The 22,125-nt window shown below is 36.0% G+C and overlaps 2 protein-coding genes across 2 annotated transcripts; one reads left to right on the top strand and one right to left on the bottom strand.

Annotated features, from left to right (window-relative positions):
* The first annotated feature begins 4,920 nt into the window (after positions 1-4,920).
* Positions 4,921-11,155, top strand: LOC140859788 (uncharacterized). Its single transcript, XM_073262349.1, has 3 exons — positions 4,921-5,042; positions 5,775-5,863; positions 7,723-11,155. Exons 2-3 carry the CDS (start codon positions 5,801-5,803, stop codon positions 9,850-9,852), a joined length of 2,193 nt encoding a protein of 730 aa, XP_073118450.1. The 5' UTR covers positions 4,921-5,042; positions 5,775-5,800; the 3' UTR covers positions 9,853-11,155.
* Positions 11,156-14,323: 3,168 nt separating this feature from the next.
* Positions 14,324-16,638, bottom strand: LOC140861622 (large ribosomal subunit protein bL19cz-like). Its single transcript, XM_073264644.1, has 5 exons — positions 16,453-16,638; positions 16,090-16,362; positions 15,590-15,676; positions 15,346-15,477; positions 14,324-14,712 (listed from the first exon to the last, which is right to left on the bottom strand). Exons 1-4 carry the CDS (start codon positions 16,636-16,638, stop codon positions 15,469-15,471), a joined length of 555 nt encoding a protein of 184 aa, XP_073120745.1. The 3' UTR covers positions 14,324-14,712; positions 15,346-15,468.
* Positions 16,639-22,125: the final 5,487 nt, after the last annotated feature.

Here is a 22,125-nt window from a genome sequence, read left to right as displayed (position 1 = left end):
TTTGGGCCAGATTATTTTGAGAGAATTCGGAGCAAAATTTGATGGGTCGGGTAATGTTTGCCTTATTTGTTCCAACCCAAATTAGGATCCGTTGCACGAAATATGAGCGTGCAACAATCTCATACAAGTGTTTACCATAAAATAAAATTATTTAAATTTCATTTAAAATCTCATTATTACTCATGACTGGATATATGGATTTTTCGGACATTACATATATCTTACTTATAAACGAGAGTTTTAATTTATCATTGATATATATTACACAAAACTATTGCTACCATTTACATGTATTATTACCAGGATTAAATCATTTGCTATAAACTATATATGTCCATCTTGGGTTGTAGCCCTGCCCGTTGTTTTCTTCTTGCTCAAGGAAATGGTATATTTAAAACCGGCCCAATTGTTTTTTTAGTAAGTATATAATAAGATTTAAGGGAAAATATATACGACTCATTTATAATTATAACTAAGTACACCGAGCACATATATTGCATATGTACTAAATACATTTTTATAAATTCAAATTTACATATAATTTTTTTCTTCCATTATGGTAATGAGATAATGATAATTAAATTTGGTTGAAGAAAAGATGGAAGAGGTTGGTGGGAAAAAATCGTTGAAAAAAAGGTGAACATGTACGGATGAAAAAGCCTACATAACCAAAACAATAAAGTGAGTTGGTAACAAAAAAAGGTAGAATCGGAAGATGATTTTTGGTGTGTCATGACACACTAAAAAAAAAGTTATCGTAAGTCATCCAACTTTTATAAAATAAAATAGATAGAGTAGATAAATCCATTAATTTTTCCTTTTTGTCATGGTTATATTTCCCAGAGCCTTCGTGTCCCTTTCCCTTACGTCTGTTTTTTACTATTCTTTATTGATTTTTATTTACTGATTTTTATTTATAATACCGAGTGTTCATCAATATAAATTATTAACTTTTTTTTATTAATGAGTAAATTGTCTTGGGAATATATTAATTTGTATGACTTCCACAAATATAGCATGAACTTGTAGCAAATTAATAGAAGAACGATTAAATTATCAACCTATTTATCAAATATTTTATTTAATAAAGTTTAATTTTGAAAGTGCATTTAAAATATACGAAAAAAATGTTAAAAAATTTGGAAATTTTGCATCTAAGTGAAATTTGTTGGTAGATTGTTAGGGTTACATTAATTTAACTACTAATAGGAAAATTTTGGAAAATGAACTTGGTTAAACTTTTTTTTAAAGGAACGCAACCTGTAACTACTATCGTGATTTGATTTCCTTAATTTAATCATATACCCAAACAAACAAGCTTGGCGCATTTTTACAAATCCACCAGATTGATCAGAATTCAGAGTCGTTCTTGCTGAGAGACATAGAAGTCATCTTACTCAGACTCATTTTTTTGGAGGGTTCATAGTTTTGGTAAAATATTACAAAATTTGTGTAAATATAAATTTCTTATTCTCGACATTTTTTTCCTTATTTGTCTTTAAAATTTATTTTTCTGAACCCAAAATAAACCTTTTCTTTTTATTCATAGGCCTCTTGATATATCTACCCATGGGGTACTACCTCCTAGGTAGCATGGAAGGTTGTGATTACTCCAAATTAATTGGTTCCACGTGGGGCCCACTGATTTTGACCAATTATGGGGAGACACGTTACCCATAGGATAGTACCTCATGGACAGCATGAACAAAACCATATATATATATATATATATAAATATATATATATATAGCCACCAGTGGATTTTAGTAATTTGTAAAAAAAAATGAAGCACTAAAACCCTCCATTGGTCGCTCATGAAAATCTTGCACATTAGGGTGCGTGATATCAAAAGTATATATATATATATATATATATATATATATATATATATATATATATATATATATATGAATATGTTCTTCGACTTCTTTCTTAATTTATTTCCTAATAAATTTATTTTTCCAGGGCTCAACATAAATTAAAAAAAATCGTTTAAATTTATTATATAGTACTGTAAACTGATCTAATATAAAAGCTTATGTTCTTACTCATAAAAGTTGTTATGTATTAATATAGATGAATTATTTTGAAATGACATTCTTGAAGTGCTCGTTACCAAGAGAATTAAAATCAATTAATGTGGTGAAACATAAAAATCTTGTTGACTATCTCATTTATAATTTTATAGTAGCAAATGCGGAACGAAGTTTCTCAAAGTTAAAGATGATCAAAAGTTTTTTCCGATCAATCATGTCACCAAAAAAATTAAATTGATTGACTATATTATCGATCGAGAAAGAAATTAGAAAAAAACTTGATTATACATATTAGATTAGAAACTGGTGATACCACGGGAGCGGTAGGGTATCAGGGCTAGTACTCGGAACAGCAAGCAGAGCTCTATCCCGACTATTTTAAGGAGGAGTGGTGATACCCCGGGAGCTATAGGGTATCAGGGTTGCTGCTCGGAGGGAAATAGTAAGGGTTGAAAGAACCGAGCCAATAGCCCGGGGCTGAACAAGTAACTCATTTCGGCTGGATGTGTGAGGAAGAAGAGGCGGGAAAGACCAAGTCATGGTGATCTAGTCAACACCTATTTTTCAAGAGCATGTTCTCCACGTTGTCGTGACCCCGGACATCCCGGCCTGGTCATCCACGAAGCAAGAACATGGTTAGTTTAATCATTCACGATCCGTATCGTGGCCACTACCCGAAAAATATGGAACATTTATCTCACTCTAAAGCCTATAAATACCTTCAGACAGGTATTAGCCAGGACGCTCATCAAAATCCCAAAAGCACTATATTTACCAGTTTCTTTAAAGCCCACTCTATTTCTGAGTCTGACTTAAGTATCGGAGTGGCCCCGCCAGAAAATCTTCTGGCGCCCCACTAACGTGCTTTTGCTGCATTTCCCTTGTGTGCATATCATCTTTACCCAGGAGAAAAATATCAAGCTCAGTTTATTATCATCCTCATCAGCCTTCAGGCCCACCTTGCTACCTTGACAGCTCGTGTAACGACCCACGTCCTTCCATCGCATCCCTCCCAGCCCGTAGCATGGGCTCAGACCGCATGGTTCGACGGGCATCACACTCATGACCTCCCCACTCCTGGCAGTTCAATTGGTACCAGGGATGATAAGAACTTGTACTTAAGCCTGAAGGTGCAATGTTCTATCTGGGGAGGGCATGAAACTCCCTTTCCATGGGGAGAATACCATGAGTGTGGCTGGGCCGCTCGAGACAGGGTGAGGACCCAGTCCATTACATAAAAGAGCGTCCTTTTTTATAACGACCTACGTCCTTCCATCGCATCTCTCCCCAGTCCGTAGCATGACTTTCCCTATCGTGAGCATCTATTGTGTATCGTTGGATTTTTTTTTAATGTTGATTTTTTAATGTATTAATTTAATTCAAAAAAGTTGTTATTGAACTAAGATAATATGAACCACATTATAATTTAAAGGCAATTTTTCAAAATTGGACTCGAGCCTAAAAATACATCTTCCAAAAATGGATCGTATGCCTCCTTTCATTGATACTAGGGATGTAAATGAGCCAAATTGTTCGCGAGCTATTCGAAGCTCGACTCGTGAAAAAGCTCGTTTGGGGTCGTTCGTTAAGCTTATCGAGCCGAGCCCGAGCTTAATTTTGAGCTCGGCAATATTCACGAGCCGAGCTTGAGCTTAAGGATGTTCGGCTCGTTAACTCGCGAACATGTTCATTAATAAGCTAAAAAGCTCGAGCTCGACTCGTTTAGGTGGCTCATTTAGTGTGTTAGCTTCGGATTTATGCTTTAATAGTAGGTTCAGTCTACATGTAGTTTATTAATCGAGTTGAATGAGTTTGATTCATGCAAAATTTTAGTGTGCACTACAAACAAACTTGTTGTGCTTTGTCTTGTATTCCATTTGGCATCGGAATAACTTAATTTGATGAACATATAGATTATATATGATTTTTCTGCTGAAACATGTCAAAACTATATCATTTATTTAAGTTTGCGAAGATGCTTATTGTTTTTCGAAATTCTGGGCGAGTTAAGCTAGGAACTTGAAAATGTGATTAACATTAATGACAATGTGTTTATTTGAATTTTGGGATAAATCGGTTTGGAATCTCGGTTTGGTGTTCAAATGAAAGTTATAGAACTTTTTTCTTTAACACCAAAAAGTCACTTTTTGGAGACGGTTTTTTTTTTTTTAAAATTATGTTTTTCATTTTTATTTTATTTAAGAAAAATTAAATTTTAGTTTATAATTAATTTATAGAGATATATTGTATTGTATTTAGGCTAGCTTCACAAGTTCGAAAATGAGCTCGAGCTCACTTAACGAGTCAGAATACGAACCTGCTAAACGAGCTAACGAGCCTGAAAACCAGCTCGTTTAACGAGCCAAACTCGAGCCAGACTCGTTTAATACGATAAATGAGCCGAGCCCGAGCCGACATATGTAGTAAACGAGCCGAGCCCGAGCTTTATGATAAAAGCTCGGTTCGGGCTCGGGTACCAAACGAGCCGAGCCCGAGCTTAATACTGTTCGGCTCGGCTCGGCTCGTTTACATCCCTACCCGAGCCGAGCCCGAGCCTGAGCCATGACATATACTTAACGAGCCGAGCCCGAGCCTAGTACTGTTCGGCTCGGCTCAGCTCGTTTACATCCCTAATTGATACGAACTGTATTCCGCCGATTGCCCACCAATCTTTTATCTAAAAAATATTCATCCTCCCAATCCACAAAGCCCGAACTTTACCATTGCTCATTACATAAGCCCAGCAGAGAAAAAAGTCTTCAAGGCCCATATCGCTAAGGCCCAAATCCCCCAAGGCCCACATTGTAGAGAGAGCACTGCGTCTGCAACCAAGGTACAGATGCCAAGCCGAAAAACGAAGGAGAAGATGTGGGAAAAAGATGACGGCGAGGCTAGGGTTGAAATACCAGCGATCGATTAGGAGAGAGAAAGTCTCCGGCGAGCTCCGGTGGTCGGAGCCGGCCGGAGAAGGAGGGGGAAGGAGCGACGGTGGGCACCAAGGAGCGGGTTAGTAATTTTAAAAATTATCTCTCTCCGGGTCGCTAGGATTTTATTTGTTACTTGCTATTTCCAAACGTTACACCTTCGCAGCCACGGCAGATGAATGATTGAATTTTATGGGTTTCTTATATTGAGATATTGGCCTGACTGATGTTTGAGTTTGTCAGGTCATGTGTATAAAGCTGCTCAATTTCTGCTTTGGAAGCTTTTTAATTAGCCTATTCATAATAATCACTTACTTGTCGTCTTGTTCACACAAACTTTGAGCAAATATGTTTTTAAACTTGCTTTCAAAGTACTCTTATAAAAATCCACCTGGAAACCGATATATGCATTGGATTAATCTTTGCATTTCTATAATAGATTGGCGTCATTTAGATCTTAGATTGATGGGCGTCATTTAGATTTCTATACTTTTGGGTTCCAAAAGCTTACCTGGAATTTGATTTGATAACTCTATCAATTCATAAAATTTGTTGCAAGAACATACAGCCATCACCAGAAAATATAATTTCAAAATCATAAGAAATTTGGGCCAGCAACTTCTGCGATATTGCTACGTACCGAGGACATTTTTTGAAAGAATATGGACTCAAATATGTGTCAGTTATCTATTTCTGAACATTGCCAAACATCTTCTGCAATATTGCTACTCACTGATATCGCTTCAATTAGTTCATCCTTTTCAAGACCAAAATGATGCCGTGTTAACTATCAAATGGTTGATCGTGTATTCAGGTTCAGTACCAGTTCCGAACCAAGTTATGGTTGCCACAAGGAGTGCAGCATATGCTTTTCCTGGCGCGCAAAGACATTTTAGTACTTTTGTATGTCTCTCTTGATATCTTTCGTTTTGATTTTTGTTGCTTTTTGTGAAAGCTCCAACTCTCGATAGTCGATTTTATTATTTTTTTTGTATTTAATCGAGGAAAGTGGGTACAAAGAACATTGAGGTAGGAATAGGTTGTGGCCATGGCTTTGGAGTGGGTAGATACACGTCTTTGATATGCTTTCCCTTTTTGCAAGTGAATCCATATCACTTGATATATTGAAATTTAAATGTGTCTTGGTCTATACCAAGATTCTCTTTGCCGTAGTGCTTTTGTCGCCTACAATGTCTGATAAAATTTTGAAGGGTTACGTAAAGTTGACGACTTAGGTTTTAAGGTGAGTCAAAGTGGAACATTATTCTGTAGTTATCTGGCTACATATAAGCTGTGTTGTACTGAATAATTTTATTTGAGAAATAAATTTGAAGTTATGGATTTCAAATCTATCCAAAAATCAGAAATTTAAAAAAATCACGATTTGTGAAAATTGACTTAATTGTTTGCTAAAAAGATTTGGAATCAAACTTTTCCTTGTTAGCCAAACAGATTGAGTGGGTTTACGGTGCCAGTCTGAAATTATTTCTTTTCCAGCCTTCTTATCGATCAAGTTTCTAGATGATTCATCCTAGTACGTGGCTTATAGTTATAGCTGATTAGTTATAAAATAAAAACCTTTCGTGAAATGCAGGCCTTGCTATGAACCCTCATGTGGTACATCAGATACATTCACATCTTTCTGTACGTATTTATATTGTTTGTTTTTTGTTCAATCCTTGTCCATTTTGTACTTTGTATCATAATTTATCTGCAAGCATTGACACATGTAATGGAAAAACTTGGAATAGGTTCCACCTTATTTAGTAATCACCCCATATAGATAGAAACATTCAAATTTTATGCATCACCGACTGCATCTCAGCCCATTCTGAGAATAACTAATCAAGATACAACTATCGTACCAATCAATTATAATTATTCATTTGTGGAAGTTATCATGATTTCTCTGGACACAAATCTATGCATAGTGGTCCTTGTAGTTTAGGAATACAGAGGTGCAATGTGCTTGTAGAGCTCTCAGATGAGTCAACCCATAGGCAGGCGGGATGACCCACCATCCCGACGGGCCGGAAATCCCCAACCCTCAAGTCGGAAATCTCCAACCCAACCCGAGGTGGGTTGCGGGTTAGGCGGGCCGGCTCACAAAAAAAAAAACTTTATAATTAATTAAAAATTTATTTCATAAATAAATATTTATAAAATAAAATTTCTAGTTATTGATTTCACACATGTACATTTTATACAAAATGATAAATACAAAAAAATTCACAACTTTCAATTAAAAAAAAAACATATATCACCATAAATCCATAAAGTAATTTTTTTTAGTTTTCTTCCAAGCCCGCAGGCCAACCCAAGCCCGCCTTTAAATGGTTTGAAAAAATTTCATCCCAATCCTCTTAAATTATGCGGCAGAGCAGGCCGACCCGACGAGTCTAACCCAAATTGACGGTTCTATGTGCTTGTAGTACACATACTTGTGTCAATTTTTTATAACTTCGAAATTAAATAATTATAGAACGCTAAAGGGACCAATAGCTTTTTTTAGACATCTGCATATTATTAAATATTTTTGTTAAATCAACAACGAAAGGCCCTAAGTTTGTCATTTATGTGTCACTAGAGCGACATTTCAATTGACGGCTATGACCGGTGCATCAGTAATGTTTGTTCTTCCACACATTCTCCTGCTCAATACAAATATATTTTATTTTTACTTGAATATTATGTTTGATCTTTGTTTTCTTTATCATGTCTCGTAATATATATAAAAGCTAGGGCCATTATTTGCAATGCAGGTTGAAGATGAAAAGGGAAAAAGTGTTTATGAGAATGCCGATGATGTTCGGGCTTCTGAATCATTTTGCAGGAGAGAGAGAAATGATGTTGTTAGGAAAATTGAGGTGGACGTTGATGAATCAAGACACCCTTTAGTGAGAGAGGTGTCCAGGTTAATTGATCTTCGGATAGCTTGGACCCCCAAACTTGAAGCGGAGTTGAAGCACTTCCTTAGAAGTTTGAAGCCCAGTCAAGTTTGCGCTGTACTTAGGGCTCAATCTGATGAAAGAGTTGCTTTAAATTTCTTTTATTGGGCCGACAGGCAGTGGCGATACAGGCACGATCCCATGGTTTATCATGTGTTACTTCAGGTTCTCAGCAAGACTAAGTTGTGTCAGGGGGCTAAGCGAGTCCTTCGGTTAATGGTTCGGAGGAAGATTGAGCTTTGGCCTGAAGATTTTGGTTGTGTCATGGTGTCTTTCAGTAGAGCTGGACACTTGAGGAAAGCAATGCAAGTCTTGACTATTATGCAGAGAGCAGGGGTGGAACTGGATATTTCAATGTGTAATATTGCAGTTAATGTACTGGTGGAATGGAAAATGTTGGAGAAGGCATTTAGGTTTCTGGAGAGAATGCAAGTGGTTGGAATTACACCTAATGTCGTCACCTATAATTGTTTGATAAAGGGTTATTGTGAGGTGGGGCGGCTTGAAGATGCACAGAAGCTGATTTCAGAGATGCCCTTCAGAGGTTGTTCTCCTGATAGAGTTAGCTACTGTACTACCATGGGATATTTGTGCAAAGAGAAAAGGATAGATGAAATGAGAAGCCAACTAGATAAGATGTCCAAAGATAGTAAGTTGCTACCTGATCAAGTTACTTACAACACCCTAATACACATGCTTTGCAACCATGGCCATGCAGATGAGGCACTGAGATTTCTACATGAAGCCGAAGAAATAGGTTTCTGTATTGACAAAGTTGGGCACACTGCTGTAATAAATTGCTTGTGTCGACAAGGAAGGATGGATAGGGCTCAAGATATAGTTGAAGAAATGTTCTCAAAGGGGTACAGTCCTGATGTTGTAACATATACTGCTGTTTTGAATGGATTCTGCTGCCTAGGAGAGGTTGATAAAGCGAAAAAGTTACTGAAGGAGATGTACAAGCACGGTTGTCAGCCGAATTGTGTCTCATTTACAGCCTTGTTGAATGGGCTTTGTAAGACTGGGAATTCTTCAGAGGCAAGAGAGATGATGAGCATGAGTGAAGGATGGTGGACTCCAAATTTTGTGACTTACAGCGTTGTCATGCATGGATTTCGTCGGGAAGGAAAGCTGTCTGAGGCCTGTAATTTGGTCAGTGAAATGATCAGAAAAGGCCTTTTACCTTCCCCAGTTGAAATTAACCTCTTGATTCATTCTCTTTGTCATGGGGGCTTTCCGGATCGGGCGAAAAAGTTCATGGAGGAGTGCCTGAATAAAGGTTGTGCAGTCAACGTTGTAAATTATACTACTGTTATTCATGGCTTCTGTCAGAAGGATGACCTGGACACTGCTCTATCTGTCCTTGATGACATGTATTTGAATAACAAACACCCTGACGAAGTGACTTATACGACGGTCATTGATGCATTAGGCAGGAACGGTAGAATAGAGGAGGCAATAGAAATGAGCAAGAAAATGCTGCACAAAGGTTTACTTCCAACTCCTGTGACATATCGATTACTCATCCACCATTTCTGTCGGCATGGTAGGGTGGATGATTTGTTGATGTTACTAGAAAAGATGCTTCCAAGACAAAATTGTAGAACAACATATAACCAAGTTGTTGAAAAGCTTTGCCATTTTGGACACATTGATGAAGCTTATAAACTGTTGGGAAATATTCTGAGAACAGCTTCTAGAATTGATGCAAACTCTTGCCACGTTCTCATGAAAAGCTTTTTGAAGAACGGGAATCCTGTTGGGTCATATAGAGTGGCATGTAGAATGTTTAACCGGAATCTGATTCCTGATTTGAAGCTGTGTGAAAAAGTGGGTAAGAGACTAATTTTAGAGGAGAAATCAGAAGAGGCTGATAAGCTTATGCTGCGGTTTGTGGAACGTGGTCATCTCGCACCGCAGGTTAAACCCCACGTACTTGTTTAGGGTTCTACGTGGTCGAAATGTGGGGAGTGCTGCCTTGTTTATTCATGCTCCTCTTCTGGTAAAACCAACCTCAATCAGAGTAAACAAAAACAGATGTTGGGGAAACCAAAGACTAATTTCTTCTGTGGATTTGAAGGAAATAATTTCCTTGTCCACCGGTAAAGCCAAAAGATTGTGCCCCATATGCTGTGATGTGGCTGTTGGTATAATTACTGGCTGAACTGCTTCGCGTGAAGATATTCAGTTTATGCTCCTGCACAGAACTAGTCTCAAGGACTTTGGTTGTGGTAACTTTTTTCTCCTCAATCCAAATGTCCTTTAGCAAACTTCAGAGTTTTAATTGATGATCAATGGAGAAGAATAACAGTACAACACACACCTATTGCCGGCTACGGTGTAAATTATAATCCAGTTATGTGTTGTAGTTAATAGTTGCTACGGATTATTTTTAAACAGGATACCGATTTTGAACGGTAGTTGGTTCAAAATGATTAAAAGTTTATTTGAAGTTTGCTGGTGCATGAAGAAAATTTTGTAAATTAGCACGTGTGGAGATTTGTTATCAATCAACATGCACTGCTTTGTTTGTTGCTATTTTATTTTGTGTTTTGTGTACTTTGATTTTATTTCCATATCATTAAAGTCTTCTGTTTTGAATAGGGGTGCTAAATATTGATTTGACCTACTTAACTTCTGATGGCGGACCTTCTAATGCCCAGCATTTTGAAGCTCATAACCATTATATTAAGAATGAAATCCAATCATAATCCATTAGTTGTTAGTGGAGGTTCAAATATAGGAGTCAAGTCCACTATATTTTAAAAAGATCTTAATGAGCTAATTCCACAGTTGCTTGGAACATATTAATGAGCAGAGTTGAAGTGGATCAACTTGATGAGGACAAATATTAGAGAACTCATCTATGTGCCTGATTCACATGTAAGACGGTGAATCTTGTCTCTTCTGCCCGAAATGCTAAAAAATTGATGCAAATATAATTCGACTTAATATTAATCTCCGAAAAGGTAATTTTTTGAAAAACAGAAACATTTACAAGAAAATAGAACCGCGTTGGTAGAGTAAGGGAAGCATCCAAACGATCAACTTTCAGGCATTGGTAATATATTCAGTGCCAAAACAGAACATAACAAGAATTAGCTTATCAAACCAAAGTTCTAACATGTACTATTTGCACGTGAGATAATTACTAAAAAACACATTGATTTACGATAAGTATTCTCCTTGACGTGTTTCCCAGCATGTGTTTTGATCGGTTTTACTTTGCTTTCAAAATAACAATTCTTTTGCAGCAATTTCTCAACAACGGAAGGTATCTTGGGAGACGATGCCGCCAAAACATCCCACAAACATGAAAGACAGGTTTAGTAATTTGAACATTTATCTTTGAAATTAACAAAAAATTATCGTTATAGAACACTTGATGACTGAACTAATGGCTATCCCAAAGAACTGTAAAGGCCTTCTTCGATGCTGTATTGTTGTGGATGCTTAGCACCTTTGTTGCAGCTCGTTGGGGGGTAGGCACACCCTGCTTTTTGATATACTTTCTCCACTTTCAAAGTTTCGAGCCTTCAATTATATTTGTCAGAGGTATCCAAAACCAGCTACTGTTAAGCCATAAAATCTGAGCATGGAAACAGTGGTAGAAATTATTATGGTTTGCACAGGTTCAAAGCCAGTTCTGATCCAAGTTATGGTTGCCACAAGGGGTGCAACAGATGCTTTTTCTAATGTGCAAAGACATGCCAATAGTTCTGTTAGTCTCTCTTATATATCATGTTTGGATTGTTTGTTGCTTTGTCCGAAAGATCTAACTGTCCAATGTTCCTTTTGCTCATCTTTCCTATGTTCTGTTGAGAAAAGTGGGTGCAAAGAACATTGAAGTGGGAGTCAGTTGTGGAATAGGTTTTGGTCGTGGCTTTTGTGTTGGTGGATACACTTCTACGGTATACTTCCCTTTTTGCAAGTTAATTATCACTTGATATTTACTATTTGAACTTGTTGGGTCTATACTATACCGAGATTGTCTTTTTCGTATCACTTTTACCACCTACATGGCTAATACGACCTTGGAGAATAATTGAAAGTTGACTTGGTTTTAAAAATGAGTGAAAGTGGAACATAATTCTATAGTCATATAGCTTCTTTTAGGTTGTGTTGGATTGAATAATTTAATTTGAGAAATGAATTTGAAGGTATGGATATCAAGTCCCACCAGAATCAGGTAATTTGAAATAAACTAATGTCATAACAAAAATTAGCAAAATTGTTAGTTTAAAGATTTGGAATCAAGTGATTCAGTGTGAGTGTCAAAATGGATTAGACCCGTCGGGTTGGCCCGCCCCGCCATACAAAATAGGTGGGTTGGGTTGGGTTGGCATTTTTCCAACCCGCCTAAAAGGTGGGCTGACCCGCCCTGCCTAATGATGGGTTGCGGATGGGTTGCGGGTTGGCCTGCCAAAACCCGCCAAATTACATGTAGGCCCGCTGGGTTGGCCCACCCCACCACCTAAAATAGGTGAGCTGGGTTGTTTTCCCAGCCCGCCCCGCCTACTTGGTTGTGACGGGTTGTGGGTCGGCCCGTCCTGCTAAGCCGTTTTGACACCTCTAACTGTGAGCCAAAAATGGAATAGGTATATGATGTTAAAAATAGATAATTTGAAAACAAATATATTCCTCAACAACTGGAGTATCACTTCATTAACAGCCACAAGTTTTCATCCATTAGCAAGCTGATCCATCATCATCATCATCATCGTGACCATTTAATTTATAATCGAATCCAAGACCACTTCTTCATCCTTAAACATTGCAGTCGGCTGAACCACTCTGTATTTTGATCTATTTTAGCCCTCCATTTTCTCGATCTTTTTATGATTATATATCACTAGTCACTACACCCAATGTACAGCGGTGGTTTGAGATTCTTTCTTTTCCAATCCTCTAATCCAGCAGACTGCTAGATAATTGACCATAGCAAGACTTATAGCTGATTTGTTCTATAACAAAAACCTTTCATGCCATTCAGGTCTTGCTGTGAAGCCTCGTGTGGTACATCGGGTACAACCCCATTTTTCTGTACGTGTCATGTTGTTTGCTGTTTGTTCGTTGTTGTTCCAAATCTTACTTTACACCCTAATTTCTCAGCAGGCGGTAACACCATATGCAGTGGAAAAACTTGGAATAGCTTCTACTTTACTGATTAGTCAGGGCGTTTTCCCACCATCTGTTCAAACCGGCACAAGAATGATCAAGAAGATTCAGTATCAAGCAGTTCATTTCAAGACAATGTCTAGGATGGAAAAACAAGCATTCTTTTTTTCGGAAGGAACTTTAGTGCCAAAAAGTGAGGTGAATACATAATATGGAAGTTGAACAGAAGTTGCCATAAATGACTTTTTGAACAATCTCCTTCTGAAGTATTGGGAACTACATGAACAATATGTTTAATGAAGCTTACTTTTGTTTTTATATTCGCTTTGTATCGTACTTAGACTTGCATAAGAGGGAACATGGGCAATTTTTCATTCCTTTGAAGTCATATTTATATAGGTGAGTGGGCGTGTCGTGCATTTGATTAACCGAATCTTATTTATTTTAAGATTAATAACTGAAGAATTAGAGTTTACATCTAATTTTTATTGCATCGTTGTTCATATCCTCTTATCTGTATATAGCATAATTTGGAGCACCATCGTAGTTTAGGGTTGAAAAAGTATGGATCTTTCCTAAATCCTAGAGAAAGACATGATTACTCGAATAAATGAGATGAACAATGGACAGTGATTTAGATTGTACGATCGAAACTCAGTTGCTTACATACGCATAGAAACTCTAAGAGAGTCGTGAACAAAAAGCTTCAGTTTGGGCAAAAACTTGAAACAAAATATTCAGCGAAAATATTAAATATTTGATATATAAAGTTTTCTTCCTAAAGACACCAAAATATTATTTAGCTAGTTGGTCTTGATAGAAAAATAAATAAATGCATTAAAAAAAAAGATAGAAATTCTAAAAATACATTTTTTGTATTTTATGTGTTCGTTAATCTATTGATTGATTTGATAAAGTTAAAATTATACTAAAAATAAAAATGTATGTTCATGATTAATCTCATACTAACCTGTTTAAATTATAAAAATTGATATCAAGGTTTCGACGCGCTTCATATTTTTAAAACCTTGTTTACAACACGACTTTAGAAAATAGATGTAAAAACATGGACAAGCCTCACTGACAAGAGCCTGTGTAACTGCATTCCCTCTATCATAACCAGGCCCCGTGCTTGGTTGGCTTAGATCTGTCAAGTGTTTTAACATCCCTACCAAGAGTAGGATCAGAATTAGCATTATTTTTAGGGAGACATAATATATGAGAATATTAATATAATTTTAATATGGTGGAATATCGAAAAAAAAAAAAGATAAGGTAGTTATTATAAAACTTAAAAATACCAAAATATTTCCTTAGTATAAAAAACTATAGCTTTATGAGACAATGTGTTTGATCGTCTCACATAAGTTTTGTGTGTCTTTATATATACTTCAAATCGATACAAACAAGATATGATACAGAGCTCCGGTGCAGCTTGGTAACTATACTCGTGAGTGAAAAAAAGCAAATCTTGTACAAAACAGACGGCAAATAATTCCTGGATAACTCAAACTAAAGTTGCTAGCAGGTGAAAAAAAAAATAATTCCTTGGAAGAGCGTGAAATACAAGCCTCTCTCTCATTTGAAAGTCGAAAGCCTAGGAAGTTTGTCACGAAGATAGTACAGCGGGCTCGTCTGACTTTCCGGTGCTGCAATACTTTGATCTCTTTGATATTTGGTGAGTATCTATCAATAAGAGAGGCAAGAGTCGCAATCAGAAGAAACCATCTTTACGAAAAAAGAAAATAATTATATAAATGGCGAATACCGAACAAAACACATTCACAAACTAAATTATCAACAAATTCATATGACGGAGATGATCATAGAGGTACATAGACGATAAAAGAGCTTATGCTGAAAACGTACAATCTCCGTAGTCCATGCAAATTTAGTGCAATGCAGGACTAGATGGACCTTTTCATATGCATAAAGGTGGATGCAAGAAAATTTGCAGATCCAAAGTGTGTAAAATTAACTATTCTTATATGCTAAACACTTTTAAATTCCAGATCCAAACTCTTCTTGTAGTTCAAATTTCCAGATCCGAAGTCTCCTTTTTCAATCAGAACATTTTTAATGCTGCCATTTCTAATCGGATTTTCACTTGCATTAGTATTTTCAGAGGATATCCACTAACCATTTTTCAGAGGATATCCACCAACATTTTTCAGAGGATATAAAAGGAAACAACAGTAAAGTACCATAAAATTGCTCAATGACAACGGAAAGAAATAAATAAAAAAAGAAAAAAAGAAAAAAAAGAAAAGGAGGGTTCTGATTAAGCCACCTCAGAAGCAAACAGTGAAGAATACTTACACAGGGAACACAATTTCAACTCCAACACCAGCAATTATTCGTCTAATCCGAATTGTCGTGTGGATGCCAGCATTTTGCTTCGACATAACTATCCCCTTATACACTGATAAACGCCGTTTATTCTCAGACTTCCTGTAAGCCAATTACATCCATTCAAATTTCTCAAGATACTAAGTGGGCAGGTACAAAAAGATTGACCAATCTAAAATTCTTAATAATTATAAGAGTTTGATGATCGGGCAACCAATTTGATCTCCACAACATCCCCAGTTCGAAGATCAGGAGTTGGCCTTTCTGTGTCTGCTGCTTCGATTGCTTTCTTGTTCAAAATCTGTATGAAAAAAAGCAATCTTCAACTGCTTGCACAGCAATTAACATATTTATTCTAAAAACCCAAAAAATGAAAAGAGAGATTTCACTGGTAAAATGTGAGATTCACCCTCATACTATGTGTGACATATTAACTAAAGAACAAGTATCTGGGGCAGAATCTATTAGCTGCTTGTTTTGATGGTTAGTTCACCTCATTGCTCTCTCTCACCGAAGAACAACACATAGACAACGGCATATGTCACATCCTCATACTATGTGTGACATATTAACTAAAGAACAAGTATCTCAAATTTCCATTCCTTCAGTTATCTTGGCGTCACATTGACAGATTCGAATACAATTTAATTTGCAGGTAATAAACATCCATTGTACCTAAAGCAATTTAAACAAAATTAGAACCCAAAGCATTACCCCCATAATGTCACCAAGCTTGATTCTGGGTTTTCTTGGGGATTTCTCCTCAGAAGCAACAACAATCTGGGTAACTTCGGCCTCCGCACTATCTTCCACTTCAACTTCAGCATTTGCCTCCGCTCTCACAACAAAGGAGCGACTTTTACTCAACTTCGGAAGACTCAACTTGCGAGAACAACTTGTAGAAATCAATGCCGCGGCGGAGGGATGCCGCGAAACTGCCGCGGAGAAGGCCAAAGTCTTGGGAGCTCTCGGGACCATGAACGGAGCCTAGGAAAATAATCAAACAACAGAAATTACACAAGAATTGAGGCCGATTGCATCACGGGAGAAGAAGTAGAGAGCGTAAATTAGGGTTACCTGTAAAAGTACGTTGGAAGCCATGATTGAAGCCTGGAATGGCTTATCCTCTTCTGTATGTATGGTTCTGTAAATTGGATTTTTCTTCTGATTTGAATCAAACGGTTTCGGGTGCAATTGGACCGAACCAAATCGGGTGTTATCAACTAAACGGTTTGACACATAAGGGTCCGGGACTCCGTTCATAGAACCAAACCGTAATTCCAAACCGAAATAGATAAAATAAATAATTAGAAAAAAAATTTCGGTTTAGTCTCGAATGTTTTGGGTTATATCCGGTTCAGTCCAAATGAATTTAATAGGCCGGTTTAGTCCCAAGCGTTTTAGTTTTTTTTTTTTTTTTTTCCAATTCGTTTTTTCGTCAATTAAAACGTTAATTAAGACGCAAAAAGTCCAAAGTTTATCTCCTACAATTCCCAAATCCGTCCGCCCTTATTATTCTCCCCAAACCGTCTTCTTCCTTCTTGTCAAAATTCCTCATCGGTTACTGCCGCCGACGTCCGCTGCAGTACCATCGCTTTTCGGACGATCCTCATTTAAGGTTTCTTCTTTCTTTTTTTTTTTTTCCAAACTCTTCTCTCCTTGCATTATCTTTCCAAATATTTGTTTTTTTAAAAAAAAAAAAAAATCTCTTTCACTCATATATATAGACACAAGAATTATAGTATACTAGTAATTCACGCACGCAAAAATTCACGTGTATAAAAAGTTTATGTTACATCTAAAAATAATAAACATTTTTTATATTTTTAAATTGAAATAAATAAAGTTGAAATATGATAGTTATAAATATTAAGAGCGTTTTTGTTCATCCATTAATTTGACCAATGTAGTTATTCTAAGGAGTTCATATTTTATTATATTATATAGACTTGTTCCCCTCGCCCTGAGCTGTTTGGCCCACCCATGCTGTAATAGTTGGGCCATACCTGCCAAAACCCGTTCCCCCATGTTTTGTTATTCTCATTGGTTAAAGTTGTATCACCTCGATCGATCTCTTCCTGCCTTCTATCTACAAATATTTCAACAGTCCACCGTGACCGAAACACATGATACATCAAAAGGAAAGCAAATATTTTCCAACTTGCATAACATGTTCTTCAATTTCCCCTTAAATTATTTTTAAAAAATAACCTTGGAAACCATAACACAAACTCCAGAACATCAAAATAAACTTGACCTAAAGCTTACAAACTTTGCGGTGAGTTTGAATGAGATCTTTATGGTGAGAGTGACGCTTATCCCCGATACCATGCTCTGGTACCAAGTTGTAACGTACTCATTTTTAAAGGAATACATAAAATAAAATGATGAATATTTTTTTTTTAAAAAAAAAGTGGGGAAGGGAGAAGCCTAAATAAAATATCAAATCCTTAAAAGAAATTGTTTACAGCAGTAAATTCAGCGATCAAACAAGCAATGAAAAGTTTAGCAAAAATCAAAGGATTTCTTTCTATACCCCATAACTTAAAAATTTCAAACTTCAAAATAACAAGCTAGTAAGAAAAATAAAAATGGATTTCTTGTGCAGAACTAGATGGTCATGGATAAGCGCTTGTTCAAGATCGCTACTTTCGCCAGGCTGCACCGTATCAATCATCCTCACCTGCATTAAAGAAGTTAGTAAATCTAAAGGTCCGACAAATAATATCGCAAGTAGCAAGGTACTTAAATAATAACTCAAAATCTTTCGAAACTGAACACATTTAAAATTCTCAACTTCATGTCATGCAAGAAAATATCATACACATGCACACAAAAGTTATTTTTTTTTCCTCTTTGACATTACCCCATCACAATACCTCAAAATTTTTCACAGTCATCTCAAATAAAAATATACTCACACCTCAAAACTTTTTCTCTATTTTAACATGTGGTTCGAAAACTTCTACCTCAATTTTTTTAAGGATGCTTGATCAAGTTAATACAAGAAAATCCAGAAAAACACACACATAGAAATCTGCACGCACACATAAAAAATATCTGCACGCACATACGCAAAAATCTGCACACATAAAAAAAAAAAGCTGCACATGCATAAAAACACACACTACACACATAAAAAACATACACACATTGCACACACAAAAACACACTGTTCATGCGCGCGCACACACCAAACACAAACTGCTCATGCACACACACACACACACACACACACCAAACACACATTGCACACACCAAACACACATACACACACACATATAGTACACGCACACACACAGTACACACATCGAATTTTCATAATCATGTACATAATTCATCAAATAGTGTATAGATCATTAAAAACTTGTAAAAATCCTTTAAAAACTACTATGATTTCAACGATATATCAAAGAAACGGATTTTAATTGCCTTAAATCAGAGTGGAGATGATTTGGAGATGATATGCGATCGGAGCATAGCCGAAACACGTTCGAAGTCTCTCAAGAAGGCGAGTGGATCAAAATCTCTACCTTAGCCGCCCTTCTCCTCTCACGTTTTCTAAACCTTCTTTTTTTTTCTTTTGACTTATGCAACCCAGTCCAATAGTATTTTTAAACACTCTAAAACTTACTAACCAAAGAAGCCCAGTTCACTCTCTAAACTACACATTTATTTTTGAAATAAAATAAGTAACTAAATAATTAAAATAAATTTTTTTAAACTTCTAACCGTACTCGGGTATCTCTTCTCCAGAATGCATCTTGGAAATCATCACCTAAAACTCAAGCCTCAGAAATAAATATTAAATGTTAGAAAAATAAAAATAAATAAAGTCTAGCACACAAAAAAAAAAAAAAATCTAAACCCTTAAACTTTAAAAATCAATTGAATGTAATTCATGCGGTTTGGTCGGTCACTTAAATTCCTTGGTGTTACAGGTCCAATTGGTATTCTCTCATGTAGAAGAAAACCAGTTGGCTTCTGAACCAACTATTCTTTACTCTCATCCTAACTTCCCAAATGAAAACTTCATCTCCAATGAGAGCATATATTCCCATCTGGATGACATCCGACAGTTGATCCAAAGCACAGACAACCAGACTATTGCAACTTCAGTTGCACCGACAAACTTCAGGAACATGGTTATGAGAGACTTGATACACCTTTGTGAAAACATGAAAACGTGTGTAAAGAAACTCTTTGATGCCAAGTTGAATACATCTGAAACTGTGACTGAGCTTTCAATCAATTTACAATAACTAAGAAATGGTTGGAAGTAGGGGTGTCAAAACTTAAATCAACCCAGCAACCCGACACGAGTCAAACCAAAAAATATCGGGTTAGAGTTGGGGGTTTTTGGGTTCGGGTCGAATCAGGTTGACCCGAAAGCTAACCCAAAAAAATTAATTGGGTTCGGGTTAACCCGAGTTGACCCGAGATGACCAAAATTTTTTTATTAGAATTATTTTTATGTAAATTAAGAAAGATTTGCTACATTTTTATACATGATATGTTTGAAAAAAATTATTGTATATTGATATAATAGATTTTCGTCATTTAATATATTTTTTTGTATAATTTCTATTATTTAAAATATGTTTTTATTTTTTGTAGTAAGTATACTTTAACTTTTTTACAACTAGACTTTCAAATTTAAATTATACATAAGCTTAGATTTTGTTATCATGTAATTAAATTAAATATTTTTATTATTATTGTGTTTTTGAATTTTTATTTAATATTTTGTTAAAAAAATAAAAAAATAAAATCGGGATGGTTCGGGTAAATCGGTTTAGTCGGGTTAGCCGGATGTGGGTTCAAGTTGGCCATTTTTGGGTCGGGTTCGGGTTGAGAAATTTTTAGAAAATATTTTCATGAACCCGAGAACCCACCCGAATTGACACCCCTAGTTGGAAGCGCTTGAATTAGCAGTTTGGAAACCAATCTGGAGACCCAAATTCATGAGATTATTTAACATTTGCAAAATGGTGATGTCAAAAATGGGGAAGATGAGCTAAGAATAAGATATGAAGAAGAAAAAAGGAGAAAGAAGAAGCTATAAGAAAAGATTTATATAAGAGAATAGGAAAGATTTAAATAGGGTAGCAGTTTTGGAAGAGGAGCTTCATGGTTTAGAAGATATGATTTTCCTCTTATTATTCCAATATGTGTAATGGATTTTATTGTTCTATTCTTATCATTTTAAATTTGAAATTCATTCTCTCAATGAAATTAAAATTCCTTTATATCTTTAATTTTGATATTTTTATGTCCAAAGGGTTTTTATGTTTTATTATCATCAAAAAGGAGGAAATTTTTAGATCTTTTAGTTTTGGTGATAAAAAAATATATCATTGTTATAGGTCAAACTGTCATTATTTGTACCACAAGTAACCAGTTCGAGACTGACAACTGCTCAACGGTTCAAAAGATTGGAACACTTCTACTAGTTCAGAACCATTAAAGTTAGATCAAGTCAGCTCAACTAGTTCAGACAGTCCAAGATCAGTTTCAGATGTATTCAAGAATGTTTGAACTACCTAAGAAGTTTAAACTGCTAATATAAGTTCAAACTGCTCGAAAGCTTAAAACGCTAACACAATTTTTTTTACTAACTCTAACATTTCAAACTGCTAATTGTTGAAGATATTTCCGTTGAACCAATACATCAAATTTAAAATTTGTGCAAGAAAAGTCACCCTTCACATATGTTAAGTGCATAAAAAATTGATGGTAATAAATGAACAAGATTTAGACATTCAAAAATCAAATATTTGTCAAAAGTAGCACATGCGAGAAGTTCACTTTAACGGTTGCAATAACCGCTCTCCTAAATTTTAGGAAAGAGTCTCGTCTCACATTTATTAAAGAGGTACAAGAGTTAACATGAAATGAGACATCTTTGCTCCTCGCATTTAATGAATAGTGCAGTCAAACGTTGAAATTCCTGTCTATAATAGAGAATGCAAAGTGATTTAGAAGATACAAGAAACAAAAGCTATCGACGCTAAAAAATCACAAGCTTGCATTTTCTCTGAGCACTCTAAAGTTTATCATCCACTTTGATCAAATTGCTGATACACAACTGCCTATCAGATCATCAAGGATCATCAAGGGCCTTGAGTCAGCCATTCAACCGTTTATCTTAAACCATTGAAGGAGTTTCTCACTTTTTTAAATCTATGAATTCATTCATTATCAAATATATGTATTTGTATTGGTGTTAAGGCATATTGTTTTGAACTTGTTGTTGACTAGGAGTTCCTGTAGTGACCTATCTCGGAATCACCTACTAATCATACTTAGTCATGCAATAAAAATTAAAATGTAATAATCATAAACTATGGAAATAAAATGGTACAACCAAAAAATCGGCGAAATACAACCAGCCCTAAAAAAAGCAACAGTGAAATATTGTTTATACAACTCCATCGAAAAAAGTACGGAAACTAGAGTCCCCAATTCTCAACCTGAAACGAAAACAACGTCAACACCCGTGACATCTAAAACTCAATGACTGCTACCAACTGGTCCATCCAACTTAAACCCTGCTCCGTGGAATGGGGTGTCTGTAGTAGTCAGACTCCTAATTAAGTTAATCTACTGCCTAAACATGGTTAAGGGTTTCTCAATTGGATTTAAGGAGTTAGAAATCAAATTCAGGACGACCAAAAGTGGTTCTGAGAGTTTAAATTATTGGGACAGCTCGGAAACACCAAACTAATTCAGAAGCCAGTATAGTTAATC

The sequence above is a fragment of the Henckelia pumila genome, chromosome 4, assembly GCF_033568475.1.
Source record: "Henckelia pumila isolate YLH828 chromosome 4, ASM3356847v2, whole genome shotgun sequence".
Lineage (NCBI taxonomy): Eukaryota > Viridiplantae > Streptophyta > Magnoliopsida > Lamiales > Gesneriaceae > Henckelia > Henckelia pumila.
This window is presented reverse-complemented; position numbering and strand designations above follow the sequence as displayed.